We start from the raw sequence: 16,783 nt of genomic DNA on the forward strand, positions 1-16,783 counted from the left end.
AGATAATTTATACCTTCTGCAATTCAGTATGTTAGATAATTTATATCTTCTGCAATTTAGTTTGTTAGATAATTTATATCTTCTGCAATTCAGTATGTTAGATAATTTATATCTTCTGCAATTCAGTTTGTTAGATAATTTATATCTTCTGCAATTTAGTTTGTTAGATAATTTATATCTTCTGCAATTTAGTTTGTTAGATAATTTATATCTTCTGCAATTCAGTATGTTAGATAATTTATACCTTCTGCAATTCAGTATGTTAGATAATTTATACCTTCTGCAATTCAGTATGTTAGATAATTTATATCTTCTGCAATTCAGTTTGTTAGATAATTTATATCTTCTGCAATTCAGTATGTTAGATAATTTATATCTTCTGCAATTCAGTTTGTTAGATAATTTATATCTTCTGCAATTCAGTATGTTAGATAATTTATATCTTCTGCAATTTAGTTGTTAGATAATTTATATCTTCTGCAATTTAGTTTGTTAGATAATTTATATCTTCTGCAATTTAGTTTGTTAGATAATTTATATCTTCTGCAATTTAGTTTGTTAGATAATTTATATCTTCTGCAATTCAGTTTGTTAGATAATTTATATCTTCTGCAATTCAGTATGTTAGATAATTTATATCTTCTGCAATTCAGTATGTTAGATAATTTATATCTTCTGCAATTCAGTATGTTAGATAATTTATATCTTCTGCAATTCAGTATGTTAGATAATTTATATTTTCTGCAATTCAGTTTGTTAGATAATTTATATCTTCTGCAATTCAGTATGTTAGATAATTTATATTTTCTGCAATTCAGTTTGTTAGATAATTTATATAGGTCATTTCTCATGTAATGTCGCATTTTTAATTACTTGTTATTTCAGTCATTTAAAAACTAAATTATGTATACCTTGGACTTAATCTTAACTTTTTTCTTTCCTAACAATATTAGTTTACAAAATTCGTACCCACAGACCTTATGAAAATGATGACAACCAAACTATGTTGAGTGATTTTCTCGTATGAGTACAAACTGGGTCACTCTGCCGCAGAAGCTCTACGGATTATCAAGTGGGCTCTTAGTAATGGTTTTGTTGACATCAGAACTGTTCAGAGATGGTTCCAAAGCTTTCGTTCAGGGGATGATAGCCTTGAAAATAGGCCAATGGGTAGGCCAAAATCAGTTATTCGGCATGGTGGATTAAATGCTTTAGTTGAACAAAATCCGAGAACAAAGGTTCGAAAACTTCCATCAGAACTCCAAACATCTCGCACAACTGTTTTTGGACACCTGTAAAAAATTGGAAAAGTCAAGAAAACGGATAGGTTTGTTCCACATCAACTGAACGAGATTAAAAAAACAGACGCCCCGAAGTGTGTTCCTTATTACTTTCTCGACTGGAAAAAGACCATTTTTGCATCAAATCATTACTTGTGATGAGAAATGGATACTCTGACAACAGCAGGAGAACAGGACAGTGATTAGAGGTAGGAGAGTCACCTAGAAACTACCCGAACCCACCATTGCACCCTAAAAAAGTAAGTGGTCACTGTATGGTAGTCTGCGAAGGGAGTTATTCATTATTCATTTTTGCAACAAGGAAAAACGGTAACAGCAACATCGTATTGCCAGGAAATGATTGTATGCATGAGAATTTGAAGAAAAAGCAACCCAGACCAGTGAACAGAGATGACCCAATTTTGCTCCATGACAAAGCACGTCCTCACACTCCTCAAGCTACGGTCCAAAAGTTGCAAAGCCTGAATTATGAGATTTTGCAACATCCTCCCCATTTCCCTGATATCTCTCCGACTGATCATCACTTATTTAAGTATTTTGAGCTTTTCATAAGCAATAAAACATTCTTAAATAGAGAAGAGGTAATTGAACCATTCGGACAGTTTATCACAGCAAAAGATGAATTGTTTTTTTTAAAGATGGAATACATGACATAGAGAAACGTTGGGTAAACATCATAAATGAACATGGATCATACTTTGGTTCAATAAATCAGTTCTCTTCTAACACTTCTGAAACATTTTATTGTTACTTTTCAAATACGACTTGTCATGTGAGACAACCTAATAACTATGAGCATTTATTGAAGACAGGGTTAGTAGAAAGCGTAAGAACTACTACATGTAAGATACGTGTGCATGATTGATCATTACAAACCAAAGTCACTACCTTTTTCCAACTCTGACGCAAGTATCTTTTATCTTTCATCTTTTACTTGTTTCAGTCATTAGAAAGTGGCCATGCTGGGTTATCGTCTTGAAGAATTTTTAGTCGAATGAATCAACCCAGTACTTTTTTGCTGAATAAAAGTAGAAGGGTGAGAAGTCATCTCACGGAGCAGAGCGACATGGTCCCGTGTGGATTTCCGAATGACTTTGTTGGGTAACCTTAGTGCAATGGTTCAAAACTCGCTACAACACAAATAACTGTTTGTCTGCAACGCAGGTGATGTTGATTTAATTTCCAGGTAATACCAGTAACAATAACAACAACAAACTGCAATTCTTTATGAAAATATTTATTTATCACCCATAATGAATGAAAGCAAAAGATTGGGATAATTCCAAAAACCACGAAAGAACTGTCTGACATCAAAACCGAGAACTTTGTAAACTTCCTTATCGTCACCACTGAGGAGTAAATAAGGCTCAATATCTCCAGGTTTTCGATGTTCATCATATCTAGGTATTTGGTAAATATTGTTGTATCTGTCTGTTATATAAACATATTCACCATGCGCAGTTAAGTGAGGTCTGTACTTAAAATAATATAAATGGGCTGAAAGTTTAATTTTCTTAACCAAATGTTCTCTGTACCAACAGACACAACAGTCAAAACCACGCCACCACCGCTTACCCTCCCATTTCACAAAAACAACATCACCTCCAGAGGTTCCTACAATATCAAAAGACCCCAAAAACTCTATCCCCATCCCCCCACCTTTTCTACCGCCCAAGAACACACTTCACGATTGTATTTACATGTCCCACCATCGATATCAACTACATCTGTATAATTAAAGTATCACCCATGTTTAGTTTTGACTCCAATATGTTGACCACCACCACATACAAGTTGATTGTCGTTGTTTTTATAAACCCTGTTGTAATATTTTTCAGTATTGATGGTTTTTAAATGAGAGAGATCCCGTTTGAAGAACATCAGTTTTGTACCAACGACGATTATGAAACTTTCATCTGTCCACCGACATATATCTAGTGGTTGTTGTAGTAGTAGTTTATGTTGAAGTATACCACCTGTAGCTGTGGTGATCACTGTGACTGTGTCTCTAAACATAAACACACTGACATTGTCATCTAACTTAATTAGTTTGCTGCTGTAGTCTCTACTGTTATTGTCATCATAATTTACTGGTTCATCCCATGTAGGAATTGAAAGAGGAACCATCGCCATTCTATACGGCAGTTTCCTCACTGTTATTTCATCAGTTCCTGACATACTCTCCGCTATGTAATTGCCACATCTCACCTTTAATCTACCTTTACCAACTATTTTACCTGATTTACTTCTTTCTCCTCCATCTTCTGCATTGTGTTTCAATTTAATTAATTCATTGCTGAATATTTCTTTGTTCGTTTGAGACGTAATGGAAGGGAAATGAAGGCGAGAATCAACTTTTAATAACGACATAGATTCAAGAACATTCAGCTGGTCACCATCAATCTTTATGCAATGGTATTCAGTCAAGTTAGTATGTACACACCAGTAAATGTTTCCCACTATTCTACATATTACACCGTAAGGCACTCGGCTTTGCCAAACTTTGTATTTCACTAAATCTTGTTTCTTCAGTTGAAATATTTCTCTTCTGTTAGGAATTGTGACCATTATATCTCTTTCTTTTGTAAAACACACACCACCAACTAAAGTTCCAAGATCTCTGTGACATATCAGCTCCCCGTCTCTATCTAATATTTTAACATTGCCATTGTTAATTTTTTCACACACAACAGTGTGTCCCTCGTCAGAGATATCAACATCTTTTACTTGAACTGGACAGTCATCTGTTTGTAAACGAGAAACGGTGAATCTTTCCCGATTAATGATAAACAAACCTTCAACATATAATTTATTACTATCATTGTAGTTGCTGTAGTAACAGGTACTGCCAACAAACCTCGGTCCTTTACAGTTTATACAGGAGAAATATGAGATAGCTTTATAAATTCCATTATTTAAAAATATTCTGTTGTATTCCCCAGTTTGAGTCAAACACACAATATTATGATATTCACTGTATTATGATATTCACAATATTATGATATTCCCAGTGATCCTGAAGGTACAAATAATTGTCATCAATTGCCATCCAGTTACAATTTTGGCTTTCATACCACATGTAGTGTCTAACTGAATGTAAACATTCACCATTATAGTTGAAGAAAATGATAAATGTAATATTGTTAACAATAATGGTATCATTAGCGGTCACTTTAATATTATAGATTTTATTAATAACATGTTTTTTGTCTTGTCTGTGCCTCGTTAATATCTCAGGTATGTCTATTTGTTTTATCACATTCGCCATCGAATGTATTTCATCAATATCAACGACATACAACGTATGGTTATCTCTAAGTGTACCACACACCAATAAATTATCTGACAAAGTAATACATTGATATTTATTTCCCGTCTGGTAAGTGATCAACGACAATGGAAATTCCAATTTTAAAGTCAACAGTCGATACTTATCAGAACCAGTGTGTTTGACTGCCATTGACACATATTGTAAATATCATTCTAATAGTACGAGGAACACCAAAGTAATCAATCAAAAATATGGTATTTGCACCAACCGAAATATGCTGACATTTCGTTCCAATTTCCCTCTGTGACACACCACCTGTACAGGAAATCCTATAAATAATATGTCCCTGGAGGACATAAAAATGGTTGTGGTACACGGTGATGTGCGTTGGGATGTCCAGCGAATTGGTGTATACCTCAAATAACTGCTGGCCACCCAGATTGTATGAAGTAACCCTATTAATATTGGCAAACGATATTAAAATGTTGTTCTGCAGTCCTACAGCAATATCGGTAGGGACATCTTTTGCAATGAGCTGATTGGTTATTCTATCATCATCCCAGTCAGTGAGGTATATAGTCTTATTAAACATTTCTACACCTATAAATGTAGAATGTTCTAAGTAACAGACCTTATAAAAACCTATTGGAAAAGTTTTTATTTTACAACTTGACGGGCTGATAATAAGAATGATTTGACGGAAAGGAAGGGTGGCTAGAACAGTTTCTTCACCGATTCTGGTGAAATCAGTGACAGAAGATGGACAATTGATATCATTTCTGTCACCATCTATTCCTACACAACATATTCTCTTGCCATGACGAGAATACGTTAGTATCCCACCTTGAATGACAACGATACTGGATATTAAATTACATGAGCTTTCATCAAATTGTTCGATGTCTGCTTGCTTGGACACAACCGGAGAAACAGGACGGAATGCGTTTTTAATTTTTGGTGCCTCAACGGTCTTGTGTTTATGTTGTAAAATATTCTTTTTTATATATTGTTCCAGAAACGTTTCAATTTTTCCAAAAGTAATAATATCTTGCCTGCAATCATATTTCTTAATGCTTTGCTGCAGAAATTCTAATCTCTGTGTAAAATCTAGCATAAAAATAGTTTTGTCCACTCCTACACTTTTTAGAAAAGTACATATTTTTTCCCGAGAATTTATCAACATATTAACTTTGTATTCATATGCATTGGCACTTGTGTAACATATGCGTTTGTCTAAAAGATATCGTCTTCTCATTACTTTATGGTGTCTTTTGTCTCCATTTTGGTTTGTTGTTGACTGATATGAAAGTCCTTCTTGTGAAGTTTCTGTCCTCGAACTATCATCTCTCCAATCCCTGCACTTTCTATTGTAAACTCCTTCATCACATTTTGTTATCGAGTGACAGAAAGCTGTTTTCGGAGGCCTAAGTGTTGTCGTCACGTTATCTTCTGTATGGTCTTCCATGATGAATCTATAATAAAATATAAGGAAAACAATTAGCGTGTTGTGAAAATACATATTTTGAAGGAAATGATTTTTACTTCATAATTTAAATACAAAACCAAAACTTAATTGTATTTCTATCAGAGAATTGGGTTGTCAAATTAACATCTAAACAATATTATGTTTGAATAATGATTAGAAATAAACACTTAATAACTATATATTGTATAAATAAATATATGACATGCTAATAAGTTTCATCAGTTTTGTGGTGTAAACGTATGAGCAATAAGTATGTACGTTGGAAATGATATTTGTGTCTAAATGTTAGAAAGTATCAGTGATATCTGATTTAGATGTATTTAACAATAATTAGTTGAGAGATTCATCTCCTCCGAAATTACTTCTTATTATGAGACACTCTAGGCTGAAGAGAAAATTGGTATACATGGTATATATCACATTACTAAAGTACACAACGAAAATGTTGAAAGTTCATCAACATGCAGCAATTAGCAAAATCTAGACGTTGTTCCATATCAGTTGTGGGATACAACTTGAACTGAACATTTTGCTAGTTTTGCTAGCAAAATTTTGCAAGAATATAAGTACTACTAGCGATTATGTGTACTGAATATGATGTCAGTCATAGATGGCTTAGTTTCCATCATATTTCTCTAGACTAGGAGATATCAATGAAGCTGTTGATAAAAACTGGAATTTTAACTGCTGTAAATTTCTCACTGTCTTTCCATGCCTGTATTTGTGTATTTATATACATACATGCACGCACGCACGCACGCACGCACACACACACGCACACACGCAAGTGCACACACGCACATGTACACATACATACATACATATGTATACACACACACACATATATACACACACACACACACACACACATATATATATATATTCCGAATTTGTGTGAATGTGTATGGAATAATATATCAGTAGAATTAAGTTAAAACATGGTCTGGTTTTCACATTTCTTATTATGGTATTTTAACATTAAAGAAACATTTTGTGATTTTTTTAAAGTTCAATTAGCACTTTCATACCTTCGTAGTAATCATCAGATTTCAAAATGAATTTAACTGGTAGATGAATTTCACAAAATGAATTTAAGTGTTCTTGACAACTGTAGTACCTTTTAGAACGTTCCAACAAGCTGATTGTTTAGCATACAGTTTTGATCAATCCGCAAATAGCTTAAATGTCGGTTTGCCGGTCTACTGATAGTGTGTAATTTGTTTATATTCATATGTTAAAGATATTTTATATTCATATGTTAAAGTTATTTTTTAATCCACAACATTAACTGTTGTTATTACCGTGCAGAGCAGGTTTGAACATTTTAATAAACCGTTTTACTTTTATCTTTCTTGTAACCTCGCTTGTATCATGTAGTTTGTGGAAAGAAAAAAATTAGAAACATTTTCTGACCACATGTTTCTATATGTTCATTCAATGGAATTTGACGAACATTAGTGTTCCGTATTTGTTGTCTGTCGATTCGTGAGCGTTCTAATAATGCATTCCCTTCTCGCCTATATATATAGTTCCTCACAATTTGGGCATTTAATGCAGTAGATCAAATTTCTACTTTTGCAGTTCATATCAGCATTTGCGAAAGTCGGTTCATTTTTTGTTCTAATAGATCTACCAGTATGCATGTATTGACACGTTCCACATATACTACCATTACACTTGGATACTGTGGATATTTTATCCTGTTTGTTCATGTTGAATTTTGCCTTTATTAATAGTTTCTTTAGGTTATGCTTAACATAAGTGTTTGATTAGTTATTATTTCTAAAAGAATTTTTACTTTGTTTTATGATTGGCAAATTTCTTTTGATGATGTTAAAAATGTTTTGGAGATGTAGATTGTGTGTTACCAGAAATTCACAAGAGAAATGAGCAGCACACAATTACCATTTCTTGATAGAATGGTAATTAAAAGCAACACCACAATCACAACTGATATTTATTACAAAAGTAGAAATACACACCAGTACCTAAATTTCAAATCATACCACCCAACACACACAAAACACAATATCCCATACTGTCTAGCCAGGAAAATTTGTGCAATAGGAAATGATCCAAATACCAGAAATAGACGACTTATTTCTTCTCAAGCAAAATTATCTTCTCTTACTAATAGAAAATAGCATGCAACAAGTAAAAGAGATACTTCTAGGACAACTTAGGGCAGCACAGAAAAGACGAACCCATCAATGGAACACAATATCATTTCTAGAAACACACAATCGCACAATCTAGTTTTTAATTACCATTCTGTCAAGAAATGGTAATTGTATACTGCTCATTTCTCTTGTGAATTTCTGGTAACACACAATCCGCATCACCAAAACAATTTTAGCATCATTAAAACAAATTTGTCAATTATAAAACATATTGAATGATTAAAAAACACAATAATTAATCCAACACTTATCTTAAGGAAAAGGTAACCATATAACCAAAAGAAACTATTAACAAAGGCAAAATTCAACATGAACAAACACGATAAAACATTTACAGTATTCACGTGTAATATGATAATAGATGTGGAACGTGTCAATATATGCATACTGGTAGATCCATTAGAACAGAAAATGGACAGATTTTCACAAATGCAACTATGAACTACAAAAGCAGAAATTTGATCAACTACATTAAATACCCGAATTGCGAGGAACTATAATGTAGAATTGACAGGAAAATGCATTGAGCGAACATATAGTGGTCAGAAAATGTTTCTAATTTTTTCTTTCCACAAACTACATGACACGAGTTAAGTTGGAAGGAAGATAAAAGAAAAACGGTTTATTAGAATGTTCAAACCTGCTCTGAACGGAAATAACATCAATAATATAACAACTAGTTAATGATGTGGATTTAAAAATATCTTTAACATATGAATATAAACAAATTACAAAATATCAGTAGACCCGGCAAACGCTTAAGCTATTTGCGGATTGGTCAAAACCGTATTCCAAAAATCCAGCTTGTTGGAACGTTCTAAGAGGTACTACAGTTGTCAAGAACTCAACTACAAGTTAAATGCATTTTGAAATCGGATGATTGCTACGAAGGTATGAAAGTGCTAATTGAACTTAATGAACATTACAAAATATATCTTAATGTTAAAATACCATAATAAAAAAAGTGAAAACCAGACCATGTTTTAACTTTATTCAATTGATACTCTTTTTACTCTTTTACTCTTTTACTTGTTTCAGTCATTTGACTGCGCCCATGCTGGAGCACCGCCTTTTAGTCGAGTAAATCGACTCCAGGACTTATTCTTTGTAAGCCTAGTACTTATTCTATCGGTCTCTTTTGCCGAACCGCTAAGTTACGGGGACGTAAACACACCAGCATCGGTTGTCAAGCGATGTTGGGAGGACAAACCTACACACACACACACACACACACACACACACACACACACAAACACACACACACACACACACACACACACACACACACACACACACATATTTATATATATACGACGGGCTTATTTCAGTTTCCGTCTACCAAATCCACTCACAAGGCTTTAGTCGGCCCGAGGCTGTAGTAGAAGACACTTGCCCAAGGTGCCACGCAGTGGGACTGAACCCAGAACCATGTGGTTGGTAAGCAAGCTACTTACCACACAGCCACTCATATATATATATACATATATAATACAAAATGGGACAAGAACGCAAAAAATCCAGACAGTAAGGTGATACAAAAAAGGGACAACAAAACATCCCGATAGACGATACAAAGAAAACAAGGACGGATCATTCGAAGTTTTCTTTCCTCAGTCGAGTTCCAGATTATCTTTGCATTATCTGGCCAACCCCAAGGAAAAACTAAGCTAAGAGCATTAGATTCCTTGGAAGAAAGCAGCGAATGTGTACGGAAACAAGGACGGAAAAAATGGAGAATGTTACACAAATACAAATAACATATATATATATACACATACAGTATTTCTTACAGAAGTATGTGCACCCCTAAAAAATTTCAGTAAAATTGCCATTACTCTGATAATATCGAAGAAAATCAAACGAAATTTATACTGAATAAAATATATTAGACATTCAAACATTATACAAATTTGGAACGCAAAACAAGAAACATTTTCGAAGATATGGACGAAATATTAATTTTCAAACGTTACAAATATATGTACACCCGAAAGGGGATTTGCTTTGTTCAATATTTTATCCACTTTTTTTTTTTTTAGCTAAAATCAGATATTGCTGATAATTTCGATTCTAATAAATTATATCTTCTGGCATTTTTGCAGCGGTCATTATTATTGCTTTTTCAGGAATTCTGATATGTGTATCGTGGTGAAAATCTTCGTTGTGATTGAAATGGCACCAAAAGGGAAAGAATTGTCTGGAGATTTAAAGAAAATTATTTTTTATTTGCACAAGAATAGCGTAAGATACAAGTTAATTAGCAAACGAATGCATATTAACGTCAATACAGTGGCCAGAGAAATTCAGAAGTACAAAACTACTGGACGGCTAAGCAATAGACATCATCCAGGTCGTCCTTCTATTTTAACTGTTCGTGATATTCGCCACATTCAACGTTGCGTGATGGACGACAGGTGTAGTACCGCTTCATCATTGACTCAAGAAGTGTCTACTGTTAGTGGAAGGAGTGCATCTGCCCAAAGAGTTCATTGAAGATTGAACCAGTGTGGTCTTCATGGATGCATTCCTTATGGGAAGCCTTTTCTCACTGCCAGGCATAAATCGAGTCGTCTTTCTTTTGCCGAAACCAATGTGAGTAAGGGGAAAAAGTTTCGGGATAAAATTAATTTTTCTGGTGAGATTAAAATCAATTTCGCTGGTCAGATAGTATTCAACGAGTATGAAGACGACCAAGTGAAGATAATAGCAACAAAGCACTGTGCCTGCCGTGAAGCACGGCGGCGGAAGTGTTATGCTTTGGGGATGCGAGAGTGCGGATCGTGTAGAAGAACTCACACTTAATGAGAGAACAATGGATTTAAGGCTTTATTGTGACATATTGCAGAAATCAATGTTGAAAAGCATCAAGGAATTAGGAAGACATTCCATGTTCCAACATGATAATGACACTAAACACACTTCAAAGATGACGACTAAGTTTTTATTTCATAAAAAGATAAAGATATTGCCTTGGCCCACCATGTCACCTGATTTAAACCCAATAGAACATCTGTGGGGATTTTGAAAGGAAAGGTTGAGAAGAAAAAGATCCTGCAGTGAAACGGTTGAAAGATCACATTCAACATGAATGGAGATGCGGAAATTTAGTAAACTTTATGCTAAGAAGACTTGATGCAGTTATTGAAAGCAAGGATGGTCACGCCAAATATTGAATATAGCAAATAATCCTTTAGGGTGTAAATATTTTTGTACCGTTTGAAAAATTAATATTTCGTTCATATCTTTGAAAACATTTATTGTTTTGTGTTCCAAATTTGTATAATATTTGCATGAATAATATGTTTTATTCAGTATAAATTTCGTTTGATTTCCTTCGATATTATTAGTATTGATTTGAATTCCAAAAGTTTATCAATGATCTCATTTCAAATGATAAAGCAGTCATCCAGATATTTTTTCCAGTTCTCACTATATAATGGTGAAATGGATATCCATATTTTTGCAGTGACACTTCATACTTGGTGAATTCAAAATATCCCATTATTAGGTGCGCAAGAACAGGGGCTGCTTTCGCTCCCATCGCAGTTTCGCATTTTTAACGATAATAGATATCATCAGATTGGAAATAGTTGTTCTGAAGTATAAATTTTAATGATTCAGTAATAAAAACCTGGTTTATGTGTTCCGGAAGTTTTTCGGAGTACTTTTCTAGCCAAAATTTTATTGCTTCTATCCCATAGTCATGTGGGATATTAGTGTAAAAACAAATAACATCGAAGGAAACCAATAATGCCCCTTCATTAGCTATTTTTGGTAGCTGCTTAAGCATATCTAGATCGTCTCTAACGAAACTTTTGACGTATTTCAGCAAGGGTTTCAGTAGGATGTCTAGAAAATTGCTAAGGTGGTGGGTTTCATAGGCTGCATCAGTTTCGAAAGAGATGATATAGATATGGGCTAGTTTCATTCGAGACGGTCTAGACATGGGCCAGTTTCATTAGAGACGATCAAAGGGCTCGAAGCAATATCACAGGGTTTTCTGGAAAAATTTTTTCTAAAATTTCAATTCTTTAAAAAAACAAAAAACAATCAACACCTCCGTCACCACCCCTCGCAAATTCACACCAATATTCTTCAAGTTTTTAAACTCGTTCGCTTATTGAGCATTCGTAGGTGATTTTCAACTAGCGCATAAAGTAGTTAAGCCCTGACAGAAATAACCAAGTCTCTTGATTTTTTTTTTTTTATTACACGCAAACAAAATTGAAAACCGCGTTTGTGACAAGAATACATTCAATCGAAAACAAATACATATAATAAAGTAAAGTAGAATAAAACAACAGACCACAAAAGATTTTACAACCTAATGTGCATATTTTCTGAATTTTAACATAAAAGAGAAGGCATCATCATCATCATCATCATCATCATCATCATCATCATCATCATCATCATCATCATCATCTTCATCATCATCATCATCATCATCATCATCATCATCATCTTCATCATCATCATCATCATCATCATCATCATTATCACCATCAACACCGCCGTAACTATGACCAGTAATAAAACCAGAATTACCATCTCCAAAGCAACAAACTCAACCTCATTCATCATTATCATCGTCATCATCAAAATTGATGCCAATTATTTTGTCAGAAACGGAATCTCTATTGTCGAAATCCCTAAAAAGTGGGTGGGGAAGAGGAGTTGGAGTGCTTGTTGTATATCTCCACCAAAAATATGACAGGATTTTGTCCACTTTCGCACTTTAACTTAGGAGGTTTTGTTCTGAGGGGTTTTATCCGGTGTATGTGTGTGTGTGTGTGTGTGTGTGTGTGTGTGTGTGTGTGTGGTGGGGGTCCTACACTCCGATAAAAGAGAAGCGAACTTAAATGGTGGATCGTACACCCTTTCACGTTGTAGTTTGATTAACACAGAATAAACGACAGTTCGACACTTTCTTGTTTGTGGTTATTTTTATGTATAGAGTTACAAACGCTATAACATAAGCGTAATTTAAAGTTGGTTATAAGGGTCGCTTTTATTAAATACGATCACAAATTAAGTAGGATATAAAGATCGACCTCATTATATACAATCACGAGTCGGTTATATAAATTGCCTCTTAAGTTGATTATAGGGATTGCCTTTTTTATGTACAATCACGAGTTAAGTTTCGATATAAAGATTGCCTTTATTTTACACAATCAGAAATTAAGTTTGAATATAAAGAGTGCTTTTATTTTATACAATTAAAAATTAAGTTTGAATATAACAATTGCCTTTATTTTATATAATCAGAAGTTTGGATACAAAGATTACCTTTATTATATACATTTACAACTGAAGATTGGATCGCAGGAGTGGCTGTGTGGTAAGTAGCTTGCTTACCAACCACATGGTTCTGGGTTCATTCCCACTGTGTGGTACCTTGGGCAAGTGTCTTCTACTATATCCTCGGGCCGACCAAACCCTTGTGAGTGGATTTGGTAGACGGAAACTGAAAGAAGCCTGTCGTATATATATATATATATATATATATGTATATATATATATATATATATATATATATATATGTATGTGTGTGTATATGCTTGTGTGTCTGTGTTTGTCCCCCCCAACATCGCTCGACAACCGATGCTGGTGTGTTTACGTCCCCGTAACCTAGCGGTTCGGCAAAAGAGACCGATAGAATAAGTACTAGGCTTCCAAAGAATAAGTCCTGGGGTCGATTTGCTCGACTAAAGGCGGTGCTCCAGCATGGCCGCAGTCGAATGAGTGAAAAAAGTAAAAGAGTATATAAAGATAGGAACAGAGTTATTTCGTTTGGGGCGTTTACCGTCACGTTAAAAAGTGGTTTTAATATATTTTCAAGGATTCGTTAAAATCTATAAATCAAAATAATTATTGCATCAGTATTTACCTGTTTTAGTGATTGGGTTTCAGATTCCGGAATATCTTTAGAAATCAGTTAGCTGAAATAGCGGTAAAAATGTGACTCCAGCAACGATGATATTTACAATATTAAGGAAGGAATGGCGTTACCTAGTTGAGTCTGTGTATGTTTGACTAAACGTCTGTAAGTCGTATGTATGTATGTATGTATGTTGTAGTGTTATCAATGTATGCAGCTGTTGCAATACGTAAGTGTGTGTATGTTGTAGTGCGTATGCATGTGTTTGTATATTGATGTGTATATGTATGTATTTGTACGTTGTAGTGTGTGTGTGTGTGTGTGTATGCATATATTAGCTCGCTTATATAGTTTAGTGATTTCAAATAACAAGACACTCTGTAAATAACAGATCTCAATCCCTCCACAAACTCACTTCTACATTCTCTCTCTCCCTCCCTCTCTCCCACCCACTCTCCCTAGCTCCCGCCCTCCCTTCCTCTCGCTCCTCTCTCTCTTCCTCTTTCTTTCCCTCTCTCGCTCCTTATCAGTCTCTGTTGACGTCCTTTCCAGTATCGCTACCACTCTTTTTATTTTTCTCTTTTTTCACCCTTATTTCTTTTCATATATGAATCACATTAGCAATGATTAAATTCACATCCATCCATCCATCCATCCATCCATCCATCCATCCATCCATCCATCCATCCATCCATACATTATATAAGTACATATACATGCATATATATATATATATATATATATATATATATATATATATATATATATATATATATATATATATATATATATATATATATATATACTACAGTAGTAGTTGAATAATATTCTTAAGGCTGCAATTTACTCATATACAACATATTTCAGAGCTTGTCGCTATTTCAGTTCTTAACCAAATTGAAAACTGTTAACATTTTTGAAGGAGGCATGTTCCTAGCTACATTTTGGCATATAAAATTGGGGTTTGGTCTAGTAGAAAAAGTTTACATCAAAATTTGTAGCAACCTTATAGGAGAGTTAGTAACGCCTCCAATCAAGTTTTAAAAGCAAAATATATTTTAAAAGCAAAATATATTTATCTTAGCTTCGATGATAGAAGAAAGTATGAAGGATTTTGTAGTTTTGTTTCAAGGCAACAAAAATTTGTACAAAAAGAGTTGTGAGGTGATGTAGCATGAAAAAAATATAAGGCAAACAACTGGATTTAAGTATAATTAACTTTTTTTTATTTTAAAAACAAATTATATTTTGTAATAACTTGTCATTTAATTTTCCAGGTTTATAATCTTAATAATATTTTTTCTCTTGCTCGCATTTTTCCATGTAATATATATTCAAGCATATATATTTAGATAAATATATATTTGTTATCTTTTACTTATTTCAGTCATTTGACTGCAGCCAGGCTGCGGCACTGTATAATATATATATATATATACATATACACACACACACACACACACACACACACACACACACACACATATATATATATATATATATATATATATATATATATATATATATATATATATATATGTATATATTTGACAGGAAGGACAACAAAAGAAAGAGACCTCGATATTATGCAAATAGAGGAATTTATCTGTAAAAATATGTGACACTTATTCAGTAGCCATGATAAAACTCTGAGTTTCAGATGCTGAAATCACAGGAATTTGGCCAGATAACTGAAGAGATGTTGGCGTGGGCTCCCACCCTGGCATCCGAAACTCAGAGTTTTATCATGGCTACTGAATAAGTGTCACATATTTTTACACACACACACACACACACACACACACACACACACACACACACACACACACACACATATATATATATATATATATATATATATATATGAAAATGAAAAATAATAAGGTAGAATGCTAGACTGGAAGCATATTTTAATAAAGATTTCTAACCGGCTTTCATTGCATAGCAAATTTTCAAGAAGAGGGAGAATGAAAATGTTATTTATAAAGAAGTAAAAAATGAAGAAAATAATATATAAAAAAAAATAATATATAAAAGAATAAATATACCCATACATTATATTGTCTTTGAGCTTTTAAAGTTCAATGGTAATTCATGTATATAATGGTTGGAAAATAAGGATGCATGAAATTGAGAGTTGTGTTTGGTTTTAAAAAAAGAGAAAAGGGGCTAAAAGTTTGTGTTAAGCAGGAAGTGTGGTGTCAAAACAGGAAGTGTGTGTAAGGGGAGACATATCTTTTTAGTTGGAGTTATGAACTCTTTTTCAACAGGAAGTTTATGTCTGTTCCTAGAGAAATAAGGTCACAGAGGGGTTTGTGTGTTAAGAAATGGTTGGAATTTCTCTATGAAAAGATTCTCCTTGTTGATTCTTTCTTGTGTGGAGATTCTGTCTTTACATTGATAGAAAGGGAATATAATGAATTTAGGGTTTTTGTTTCTGGCGCAAGAGTCTATGTCGCCACTGAGTGGAATTTGGCGGTATTGAGGGAGATTTATTTGTTCTTTATGGACTGCTACTTTTCTACGCAACGGGAGGCTCGTCTGTCCGATATAGAAGTTTTGGCAACCTGCGGATGTGAGGACATAAATGAGGTTCCCAGAGGAACAAGAGAAATTGGTTTTAATTTTAAACTTTATTCCTCGTTTGAAGGTAAATTCAGA

General features: G+C 33.8%; 1 protein-coding gene across 1 annotated transcript; it reads right to left on the reverse strand.

Annotated features, from left to right (window-relative positions):
* Positions 1–2,522: 2,522 nt before the first annotated feature.
* On the reverse strand, positions 2,523–14,557 carry LOC149130523 (uncharacterized). The gene is made up of 2 exons (XM_089343853.1): positions 14,132–14,557; positions 2,523–6,044 (listed from the first exon to the last, which is right to left on the reverse strand). The coding sequence occupies exon 2, from the start codon at positions 6,035–6,037 to the stop codon at positions 4,736–4,738; it is 1,302 nt and encodes a 433-aa protein (XP_089199979.1). The 5' UTR covers positions 6,038–6,044; positions 14,132–14,557; the 3' UTR covers positions 2,523–4,735.
* Between the last annotated feature and the right edge of the window lie 2,226 nt (positions 14,558–16,783).

The sequence above is a fragment of the Octopus bimaculoides genome, chromosome 28, assembly GCF_046866305.1.
Source record: "Octopus bimaculoides isolate indiv1 chromosome 28, ASM4686630v1, whole genome shotgun sequence".
Lineage (NCBI taxonomy): Eukaryota > Metazoa > Mollusca > Cephalopoda > Octopoda > Octopodidae > Octopus > Octopus bimaculoides.